This window comes from Phyllobates terribilis, unplaced genomic scaffold (genome assembly GCF_046119375.1).
Source record: "Phyllobates terribilis strain yellow unplaced genomic scaffold, ASM4611937v1 Scaffold_8__6_contigs__length_399053987, whole genome shotgun sequence".
Taxonomy (NCBI): Eukaryota; Metazoa; Chordata; class Amphibia; order Anura; family Dendrobatidae; genus Phyllobates; species Phyllobates terribilis.
Window position 1 is genome coordinate 34,268,076 of NW_027362768.1, and position 12,236 is coordinate 34,280,311.

Sequence of the window (12,236 nt, forward strand, 5' to 3'; positions counted from 1 at the left end):
AACTTTATTCTAAGTGATGTTACATTTTCACATAGGACCCCTTGTTCGAAAGGAGCTTCTGAACTCTCTCGTTCATTGAATTTGTCAGGTTTTGGATGGTTTCTGCTTCAATTGTTTTGCATGAGGACAGAATACCCTCCCAGAGCTGTTGCTTAGATGTGAACTGCCTCCCGCCATCATAGACACTCCTTTTGATGATGCTCCAGAGGTTCTGAATGGGGTAGAGGTCAGGGGAGCTTGGGGGTCACACCATAAGTTTGTCCCCTTTTATGCCCATATCAGCCAGAGATGCAGATGTTTTATGTGCAGCATGAGATGATGCATTATCATGCAAAAAAATGATCTTGCTGTGAAATACACGGTTCTTCTTCTTGAACCATGGCAGGAAGTGTTGTTTGAGAAAATCCACATACATTATGGAGTTCATCTTTAGCGCCTTCAGGGATCCTAAAGGGGCCAACAATCTCTCTCCCCATGATTCCAGCCCAAAACATTACTCCACCTCCTCCTTGTTGGCGCTGTAGCCGTGTTTGCGTGGGGTGTCCATCAACCAGCCATCCTCCACTCCATCCATCTGGACCATCGAGCGCTGCACGGCACTCATCCGTGAACAAAACAGTTTTGAAATCAGTCTTCATGTAATGTTTGGCCCACTGGAGCCGTTTCTGCTTGTGTGAAGTGGATAGAGGAGGTCGACAGGATGGCGTATGCACAGCTGCAAACCTCTGAAGGACCCTGCATCTTGTTGTTCGGGGGACGTTGGAGGCACCAGCAGCTTCAAAAACTTGTCTGCTGCTATGACAAGGCTTTTTTGCCGCTGCCCTTTTAACCTGACGTAATTGCCTGTAGGAAAGAGTCCTCAATTTGCCCTTATCAGCACGCACACGTGTGTACTGTGAATCAGCTACATACTTCTTGATTGCCAAGACACTTCATCCTGATCATCGCACAATGTTGATTGTAGTCATGCCTTGACCTAAACACTCCACAATTTGTTGCTTCTCAGCAGCCGACACATCCTTTTTCTTTCCCATTTTGGCAGAAAATGTAGGCTGCTTAATAATGTGAGACAGCCTTCTTAAGTAGTCTTGCCTTTCATTGGACACACCTGCCAAACTAATTAGCACAGGTGTCTGCAATTGCTTACAGTGATATAAAGAGCCCTGACACACATCACCATCAATGAGTTTAACTGACAAACAAACAAATTCTTCCCTTATCACTCCTAAACACTTTTTGCATAATAATTTGGAACACAGTGTACATGTGCTTTTCCACAAAACACCAGTGGTTCACGTAGTGAATCTTACAGTTCTAACTTGCCAACCGTGGTCTGTATGGAGTTGTTCAATAAAGGGCCCAAAATTAAGATAACATAGATGGGAGAGGTCTCTATGAATAGGAATTCCTAAGTATTTGATACCCTGTGAGGGCCAGGCAAAGGGAAAGTTGGACTGGATGGAATCCTATATGGATTTGGGGAGGGAGACATCGAGGGCCTCAGACTTCGCTGCATTGATTTTAAAATTTGACCATGTAACAAAGTGATCTATTTCAGCCATAACAGCATGGATGGATATATGTGATTGAGTGATATATACTAGGACATCATCAGCAAATAGAGAGCACTTGTACTCGGTGCCTCCCACCTCAATCCACCTAATATTGGGGTTATGGCGAATTGATGAGAGCAGGTGCTCCGTCACTAGGATGTATAAGAGAGGGGACAGAGGACATCCCTGCCTTGTCCCATTGGTGATTGTGAAAGGTGATGAAAATGTTCTGATGCACCCCCTGGGCCTTGGGACACACGGAGCCAGACCCTTTTTGGTGGATGCTGGTGGTTGTAGTCTTCGTGGCGGCGACCCGGTTCCGTGGATCAGGGTGGTCAAACCAGTGGCGGAACTATTTATGTGGTTTTGATGTTTAAATGTCCGACTACGCCACTTGTGGATTGCGGTCAGAGTGAACCGCCGCTGCAGGGCAGACCGCTGAGGCTGGTGTTGTGGGTGCAGCAGAGAGTAGAATAACTCCCCACGGGAGGAGTATAGCCTCAGGGCAGTGTATGCGGAGGATGGGGGAGATGGTGCAGGGCAGCAGCAGTAATGACACGGAGTCAGTGATGCAGTCCAGGGCCTTTACTCACAGTTCTTATTATCCAGACCACGTCTGCAGGTAACGGCTGCCCACGTCGTACTGTGCTCACCAGGTGAGGGGCTCAGACAACTCCCAGATAACTTTGGAGCGCTTCACAGGACCCCCTTTGTGTGTCCTTTGTCTGGCCTTTCTTACCAACCCTTCTGTCCGGCTGCCTCGGGCCTCCTCTTGGTAAACTTGGCGCCAGTTTCCCTGACCCTATGTGGTGCCTTCCTAGCGGGTGTAGCGAGGGGCTGCGCCACATAAAATGTCACAGCCTCCGGTTTCTAGCTGAGGGTCGTTTCCTGCCTCCACTAGTTTCGGGGACCGGTCTCCCCCTTTGGCCTGACCCCTCCACGCAGGTGGATTCGGGCGTGCGGTGGCGACTCGCCCGTCCGCACCCCTGGGATCCCTTCATTCCTCGTTCCTGGAGCCTTCTCCACTCCTCTTCCTTCCTTCTCCCTCTTCCAGGCCTGGGCCTCTGTTACTAGGCCCGCCTCTGGAGCAGAGCTCATGCAGAGCCCCTGCTCCCTGCCACTTCTGCTCAGACTTCTCTGCACTGAACTAAGATGGTGCCCACCTTTTATACTCCCTTCTCAATGCACCCAGGAACTGCTTCCTCCCTGCTCCTGCACTACAGGGTTCCCCTTCCTCAGTGTTCCCTCCTCCCACTCCAGCCAGGGACAGGGACTGTCGTGCCCATCTCAGAGGCATATTGGTCCCCCTGCCCCACGGCAATGTGGTGTAATGCATGCAGGTGTCGGGTCCTGATCCACACTCCATCCTTACCTGAGAGTGAGATATCACACCTCTGGGTGAGGTGCAATACCTCTGTAGCAACCGAGCCCTCAGGGTGCTACAGTTCCATTTATCTTCAGCCTAGGTGACGTATTGTGATACAGGGCCGTGATTTTGGCTATAAAAGGGTCCCCTAGACCCCTACCCCAAGCTTTTTAAGAGAATCATATATGGCATGCCAGGAGACTCTATGGACTGCTTTCTCAGCATCCAATGAGAGTATCTAATTACAAATTTTTAACTGCATCTAGCCCAGGAAATACTTTGTGCCTAGTAGCAGTGTCTGCTAGTCAGCGGATTATCCCGGCTGTTAAGCAAGCTGCACCACCTGTAATTTGGACACTTAATTTTTTCAAAGGAAATGCTTCGGGACCACGGGATACTCAGTGAAGAGCATCAGGAGGCACCCCAAGGCATAGGGGCTGGGACTGGCAGTAGGATGCTTTGCGGTGGACAGCCGAGCTCGATCCTTATAAAAGCTTTTTAACTGCAGCAGCTTTAGTGGACGCTACTGGAGCTGGAATTACGCGGCTGCTGGCATGAGACTTGCCCTCCAATAGATCCTTGTAAAAGGATTTAAAGTGTATTCATTCAAATTAGAGAGACAATTTAAATTAAAAAGCTTTGAGCTGCCTCCACCACAGGGGGGCTCGCTCGACCCACCAGCGGACAGGCACCAGTATTGGGAGAGGGGGGCTGGCCGTCAGGGTTCACCGCGGCTCTGGCACAAACCCGGCGACACGGAGGTGGCACGGGCAGGAGCGGACTGAACGTGTCGGCTTCTCACTTTTTGGATTTTAGAAGGGCATGACATGCCTATATCTGTGTCTCCCACTCCTTTTACTCCCCCACCTCTTTTCTTTTCGCATGACTATATGTACTTGTCACTTTTCCATGTGTTAGTTGTGTCTTCTGAGCAGTTTGTCAGCTTTAGGACACCTTTGAAGGTGTTTTCTATGTGTTTCTATGTGTTTTTGTTTGCCTGCCATTGGTTTTAACGGTGTTTGAACGTGTTCGACGAACAGTTCGACGAACAGTTCGGCGAACACACGTGTGTTCGACGAACCGAACCGAACTCGAACACTACGGGGGTGGCTCAACACTAGTGCTAACCACTGATCCAATGTGCTGCCGTTCACCCTCTGATATCTAACATGCAGGAGAAACTTGCACCTACTGCCACTCTATCTTCAGCTCCTTTGTGAGAAACTAATGTTTTTGGGCAGCCACTCAGTCTGCCAAATAAAATTCCTGAGAAGGAAATTGGGGATGGCTTCGCAACTGGTACTGGGGGCAGTGAGTGCTAATACCATGGCGTCGTAACCATAGTTTACTGGAAATATTCTAGGCTGGTAGGAGGCAAGCAGATTCCCACAGAAAAGTACAAGCAGTAATGTTCAGGGACCCACGCTTTTAGAAGGCGGAAACAATACTGGGAGAAATAATGGTGGCTGGGGACCGAGTTTGGAGGTTGTGGACAGCTTCCACCTCCACGAGCCTAAAAGGCCACATTTCAAGTGCAAGCAGCTGCCCAGAAATCTGGCAGTTTAGTATTGTGACTGTGGGTGGGTGGGTGGCTGGCTGCATACTTGCGCTTGCATACCAAGTAACTGAAAACTAAGCAGATGGTGGCCTCTATCATCATCATGGCCTCACCTCGGTACTATGAACTCTCCTGAAGGAGAAGCCAGCGCCCACCGGAGTAGTCTCCAGTTCTCTGGTGGGCACTTCCAACCCTGCAGGGAAGCAGCCTTGGCTAAGAAAACTGTGTGGGAAGGTTCCCGAACACTCTATGGCTGCATTTTTAATATGGTTTGGCTCAGTACCAACCCTGGCAAAATTCACCTGTCCACGTGTTTGTGGTTAGGCGGTCCTTTCCAGTAAGTAAACTGGGGATTGGCTAAGAAAAGTGTGTGGGAAGGTTCCCGGACACTCTATGGCTGCTTTTTTAATGTGGATTGGACGTGCTTATGCATGTTATTTCTCAAACCGCATTGCAGATCAGGCCATTGCCCAACTCTGTAGTCATGAAATTAAAGGCGCAAAGAAAGATGCTTCTGTGTCAAAGCACCACCGCAAGCGCGAGCTGATGTTGGACCGGCTGCCATTGCTTCTGCAACATGCTGCATTAGAGGACTTTCTGGGAGAAATGACACCCAGAGTAGATACTATTTCCCTCTATGCCAGTCCTTTCACCGAGCTAAAGCATATGGCTGTGGTGAAATACAACTCTCACTGAGAAGAAGTGTCAGACTGAAAAACATTGGGTCCACCAGAGGATTTTATTCTGAGGGCCCACCTTTCTCCCCCACTCAAGAGCCCCATAGCAGTTGCAAAGTTTGCGCCTATCATGAACTCTCCTGAAGGAGAAGCCAGGGCCCACCGGAGGAGTCTCCGGTTCTCTGATGGGCATGTCCAACCCTGCCGGGAAGCAGCCTTGGCTAAGAAAAGTGTGTGGGAAGGTTCCCGAACACTCTATGGCTGCATTTTTAATATGGTTTGGCTCAGTACCATCCCTGGCAAAATTCACCTGTCCACGTGTTTGTGGTTAGGCGGTCCTTTCCAGTAAGTAAACTGGGGATGGCACAGGTAATGTTGTGGGACCCGCGCTTGTGGAAGGCAGAGACAAAACCTGGAAAAATAGTGGTGGCTGGGGACAGAGTATGGACAACCGGCTGCCGCCGGCATGAGGTTGCGAAAAACTTCCACTTCCACGAGCCTAAAAGGCTACATTTCAAGTGCAAGCAGCTTTAGAGGACTTCCTGGGAGAAATGACAGCTGGAGTAGATATGATTTCCCAAATCCTTTCACCGAGCTAAAGAATATGGCTGTGGTGAAATACAACTCACCGACAAGCTGTGGACTGGCTCCGTACCATCCCGGGCCACATTCACTTGACCATGTGTTTGTGGGTAGGCAGTCCTTTCCGGTAAGTTCACTGGGTAGGGCACAGGTAATGTTGTGGGACCCGTGCTTGAGAAGGCGGAGACGATACCGGAAGAAATAGTGGCGGCTGGCGACCGAATATGGCCACCCGGCCGCCAATTTCATGAGGTTGTGGACAGCTTGCGCCTCCACGAGCCTAAAAGGCCACATTTCAAGTGCAAGCAGCTTTAGAGGACTTCCTGGGAGAAATGACAGCTGGTGTAGATACGGATTCCCAAATCCTTTCACCAAGCTAAAGAATATGGCTGTGGTGAAATACAACTTACCGACAAGCTGTGGACTAGCTCCGTACTGTCCCTGGCCACACTCACTTGACCACGTGTTTGTGGTTAGGCGGTCCTTACCAGTAAGTAAACTGGGTAGGGCACGGGTAATGTGTAAGGACCCATGCTTGTGGAAGGCGGAGATGACACCGGGAGAAATAGTAGCGGCTGGGGACCAAGAATGGACACCCGTCCGCCGCCGGCATGAAGTTGTGAAAAGCTTCTTCCTTCATGAGCCTTAAAGGCCACATTTCAAGTGCAAGCAGCTTTAGATGACTTCCTGGGAGAAATGACAGCTGGAGTAGATACAGTTTCCCAAATCCTTTCACCAAGCTAAAGAATATGGCTGTGGTGAAATACAACTCATCGACAAGCTGTGGAATGGCTCCGTACTGTCCCTGGCCACACTCACTTGACCACGTGTTTATGGCTAGGTGGTCCTCCCCAGTAAGTTCACTGGGGAGAGCACGGGTAATGCTGTAGGATCCCTGCTTGTGGAAGGCGGAGACGATACTGGGAGAAATAGTGACGGCTGGGGACCGAGAATGGACACCCGGCCGCCGCCGGCATGAGGTTGTGAAAAGCTTCACACCTCCATGAGCCTAAAAGGCCACATTTCAAGTGCAAGCAGCTTTTAGTGGACTTCCTGGGAGAAATGACAGCTGGAGTAGATACGGTTTCCAAAAAGTCAGTCCTTTCACCGAGCTAAAAAATATGGTTGTGGTGAAACACAACTCACCGACAAGCTATGGACTGGCTCCGTACCGTCCCTCGCCACATTCATTTGTCCACATGTTTGTAGTTAGGTGGTCCTTCCCAGTAAGTAAACAAGGGAAGGCATGGGTAATGTTGTAGGACCCGTGCTTATTGAAGGCGGAGACGACACAGGGACAAATAGTGGCGGCTGGGGACCAATTATGGTTACCTAGTCGCCGCCGCCATAAGGTTGTGGACAGCTTGCGCTTCCATGAGCCTAAAAGGCCACATTTCAAGTGCAAGCAGCTGTCAAAAATTTGGCAGTATAGTATTGCAGCCTTTGGGCTGGTGGGTGGCTTGCTGCATACTTGCGCTTGCATTTCAAGAAATAGGGTTGGGACAACTAAACGCTGCATTGGGACAAGGACATGGACGGTGATTGTTGCAAGTCTGTAAAGACAGGTGCATGGGGGGAGGCATCTTCGCTTGCGCCAAGGATCACTTCTGATGGGCACACTTTTAGGCAGTGAGCTGGGAGTCAGAGATGCTTCCAAGGGTCTTCCCCATGCTGTTCCCATTTCTTTTCAGCACTGTATTCATGTGTCTGATGATGTGCACACACCACATGGCCAGATAAGGTTGTAAAATGTTAAAATGACATTTCCCAGAGAATGCATTTGTCTTGGTTGAAAGCAATGCAAAAGTGCAAAAACGCAACAAAAAACGCTACATGTGAACATAGCCCAACGTGTGGAGGAGTATTTTTGTCTTTGGTTATTTATTTTGCCTTATATGCAAGTCATTACCCTGGAAACGATGTTCCTTAACATATTTCCTAGCTAAATCCATTTTGGTTTCGTTTTTGTATGTTTTATTGTGAGTCTGTAAAAGTGGCATAATACCTCTGACAATATTGTTGACAGCAGTCACCTCGGAGTAAGAAATGCTTCCATGGGTCTTCCCCATGCCGTTCCCATGTCATTTGAGCACTGTTCCCATCGATTTGGGCAATTTTTAGGCTCTCTGCAAGACCGCCGGGGGGAGCCGCCTGAAAAATGCTCGAGTTTCCCATAGACTTACATTGGGTTCGTTGCTCGGGTCGAGCACACGAGCATTCCAATTTGCTCGACCTGAGCATCGAGCACCTGAGCATTTTAGTGCTCGCCAATCACTAGTGGACACACATCGTACTCTGATTTGATGAATGGCACGCTTCACAAGCTGGGTATATTCTGTTTTGGAACCCACTCCTGGGTCTGAGGGATACAGGTTCTGGTCTGGATCAAATCAACATTTTCACCTCAATCAACTCGGCTCACAGTTCTCCTATTACTTCCTTCCAGTTAGCGCTGGCGGTTCACTCTTATTTTGGTGCCTTAAGGTTCACTCTCGAAGGTGGCGCTGGAGGGTCTCCATGATTATCTTCGTACTGGCCACCAAGGGTCTCCAACTTCAGCTGTCTGATTTTGGTGATTTATGGAGCAGAGCCTTTATTTAACTTTTGTTCGCTCTCTGACACCAAACTAGCTGCCTCATTTATTTTTTCAATTAGGACTTCATCCAAAATGCCAGGTTCTTCTACGTCTCTGCTGATTAACTCCGTTACCAATGATCTCAAGAACTTCTTCTGGACTAGTCCAGCATCAAACCTCTCCTCCGCTTCTACATCTCTGGATGCAAACAACAGTCTATCCTTCAGTTCAATTGCTCTGAACAAGAAACTTTTGGGGTGATTCATAATTTTTCTGTGAGAGGTTATTGAGTCGTGGGAACAATTCTGAAGCACTCTCTTCTTTATAGTGCCCTTTTAAAATCATCTTCAGCTGTTGCAAGGTCAATTGACTCTTCATTTCCAGCATACTACGGAGGTTAAATCCTGGGCTGATCGCTTTCATCACCCCCTCAATTATCTCAACTGGCTGGTAGCCTTTCTGTAAGCCTGCATCGATCTGGTGCAACAAGTTCATATAAGAGAGTTTCTCTTTCTGTTCACACTCTCCAATCTGTCCCAGGATCTTGAATTCTTTCCTTATGGTGATTTGTGGTGTTAGAGAGGACTGTCTTCCTGATTTATCTAACCAGAGCAGGTAAAAGGTTCTGTCTGAGTCTATCACCTGTTCAGAGGTTTTGGTAGATTCCTGCAGGGCTGTTAGGGCTTTGAGTTGTTCTTTCAATTCCTGTAGTTCAGTCTGTGGACGGAGATTCACGCTTTTGGTAATTGGTGCCCCACTCCATCCTCCAACTTCAACCTGGTTCAAAACTGTTTTAGCTCCTGGAGGAACGTCCCCATGACGTCTTCAGCTTCTTTCTCCCCCAGCTCATCCATTTTTGCATTAATGGCAGCTAACAGTTGCCTGCATTTGTGTGCTTTAGAAATCTGTTCTTCTGACATCTTTATATGTTCTGCTACTTTTCTGAATTCTTCACAGGTTAACTGAAGGAACAGCTCACTAATTCTGTCCATTTGTATTTCCACATCCATTGCTGCTAGTGAGTTTTCTTTAGGGCTGGTCCCCTTTAACTGGTGTAGCAGAGTTGAGTTGAGGTGCTGTTCGGCTATGTTTTTCCAGACACTTTTCCTCTTCTCCCTCTACACGCTAATATCCGCTCAAGATTCCCCATACGGGCCACCAATGTTACACGCAGAGTGCTAGGTTTAGATAGGGCCACAAGGGTTTCATTAATTTGCTGGAATCCTGAGGGAAACATAACTCGGGTGACCATAGGCTGCAACTTCTCTCAGGCACACAATAGATTCAGTTGCTGACCAGACATATCTGACAAGAGTCTTTTTCAACAGTTTAAGAGTGGAAATTAATCTGAAGCATGGCCAATGCAATTCAAGGATATACAGAAACAATCTTCATTACAGTACAGTCTCATAAAGCAGGCACAGTAACGTCAGTCTCTTCAGTAGCATAATTCAGCACAGATCAGATTTATTGGCAGCACACTTCCATGCATAAGCAGCAGGGTTTTCCATCACAAGGACTCACTAGTACATAGCATTCTTTATCCTGCATGGAGATGGGGGGGGGGTTGATAAGGGAGATGATCCCTATGATATGATTCCTTCCAGTCCTTATCTTTCTGCCCAATAATACTCTGCATTGTTAGTTCAGGGAGTTTATCTGACCTGTGTTTAGTTTCTCTCCTGCTCTGAATCCTGTTCATTTGCCTTCTGTCAGATTCAGATAACACACCACCTATCTCTTCGGCTTCAGCCAGACTACAATAAAAAGTTCCCCACAATCCCCCTGGGGCTTTGCTAAAACACTCCCTGTCTCCTGTGACTGTGTTAACCCCTCTAGTTGCTGGATGCTTCTGAAGCAACAGCACTACTTCTGCATGTCATACTAATCCTACCCGAGAACTATTAGAATTAGCTCCTTTGATCATAGGTAGAATGAAGCGCGGATCTGCTTAGGATGATTAGGGCATGATAAGCACCTGATGTGATTTAAGGGCTATGTGATATGGGCAATGGTGCAATATCTGTAGGTGTAGACCCTAGATTACTGATTGATTTGGGCACTGCATGAAACTGAATATTTAAAAGCAGCAGCTATCATTTCATCAATAAGCCTATTTTCCTGAACACACTGATAAATGCAATATACTAGAGGGAATCTCTATTTGATTCAGGCTATATGTTTCTTTAATTTCAGCTTCATTACCAGCCAGCTAGATGTGATATATGAAATGTGAAGATATCGCTCATTTTTAAGCACTTAAAATACCAACTATATACAACTTAGTCTTTGGTAAACCTATCACAGTAAATGGTGAATGCCTCTTATGAATGTGTGGGATACATCTATAAGGCTATTTGTGCATGAATTTTATTTTTATGGGCTGTAGTCTCTCTTCTAATGGGTATATCTAATAGTGTCTCCTGATGAGTCACTAAAGAGAGGGCAAAGAAACGCCTTCAGACAAGAGACAGAGATTATACGTGATTGGAAGATTTATCACACTAGTGAAACATGGGATTTATGTTATTGTGTTTTTAGTCCAGTCACTTCCTGAAGTTTTAGGATCTGAGTTGCTTTAGTGCACTTTTGTAGTATGCCTTATTGGTTATTTAATTTATTATTAAGAGTTAAATTTTATGATCCCTTCTCAGTAAGAATGCACATTTTAGAGTGGCCTTTTATTGTGGCCAGCCTAAGGCTATGTGCCCACGATCAGGCTATGGCAGCGCTTTGGACGCAGCGTATTTTCTCTGTGTCCAAAGTGCTGCATCTGATCATGCAGATAAATCCGAATGTGTTCATTGAACACATGCGGAGTTACCGCACCCTACACATTCTATTGTAGAAATTTCTGTTGCGCAACAGAAATTGACATGCTGCGGCTCGTAAAGCCGCATCGCTGGTGAGGTTACGTGGCGTCAAATATAAGCACAGTGGGAATGGGGTTCCGATAAATCCCATCCACAATCCCATCCACTATGCTTCTACTGTACAACACAGCGTTTTGGATGCAGTGCAGGTGAGCAGTGTCCAAAACACTACTATTATGGATCATGGGGAAATACCCTAAGGCACACCTGTGCAATAATCATAGTGTCTAATCAGTATCTTGATATGCCACACCTGTGAGGTGGATGGATTATTTCGGCAAAGGTGAAGTGCTCACCAACACAGATTTAGACAAATTTCTGAACAATATTTGAGAGAAAAAGGCTTTTGGTGTACATAGAAAAAGTCTTAGATTTTTGAGTTCAGCTCATAAAAAATGAGAGCACACAAAAGTGTTACATTTATATTTTTGTTCATTATATTTTGTATATTTTATATTTATGTGCTTAATCATTGTTTTCCTACTATCAATTTTCTTACCTATACACATAGGGTTTTCAGACCATATTCCATCAAGACACTGGGATGTTGCGAAAAGATTGTATTTTTCTGTCATATAACCTTTATCACATTCATACTGCAAATATTCTCCATTTGCAAATTCTTCTTTAATCAAAGTGTATTTTCCATGTAGAAGTCGAGGAGCTTTGCATGTTACTAAGAACGAAAAAAATAAACGTTGATGTAAATAAAAATTACTAGTTAGAAAATGTAGAAAACTATGTTAAGAAAGTTTCCTACGTCTTTATAGTATTTATATGGAAATAATACCATACTTTGTAACATTAGCAAACAAATAATAAAATATCAAGTTGTAATATGTAAAAATAACCAAACAACAATTTTAGTCAAAACATTAGTCCTTTTATAAAGGATAATATTGGAAATTATGCAGAAATATAGTTTATATTTATTATTGGTGGGGGAGGGGGTCTGCAATTTTTTACATCGTGTAAAAGAAAAAAATGTGTTTGTTAACCCATAGCAACCAATCACAGTGCAGTTTTAATTTTTCAGTGTCTTGTAAAAATTT

General features: G+C 46.2%; 1 protein-coding gene across 3 annotated transcripts in view; it reads right to left on the reverse strand.

Annotated features, from left to right (window-relative positions):
- The window catches only part of CFH (complement factor H), a 1,056,626-nt gene that overhangs the window by 661,702 nt on the left and 382,688 nt on the right, over nt 1–12,236 (reverse strand). For all 3 annotated transcript variants that reach the window (XM_073642935.1, XM_073642934.1, XM_073642933.1), the window contains exon 10: nt 11,684–11,860. In XM_073642935.1, coding sequence (XP_073499036.1) covers nt 11,684–11,860 — 177 coding nt within the window. The remainder of the gene's footprint in view (nt 1–11,683; nt 11,861–12,236) is intronic.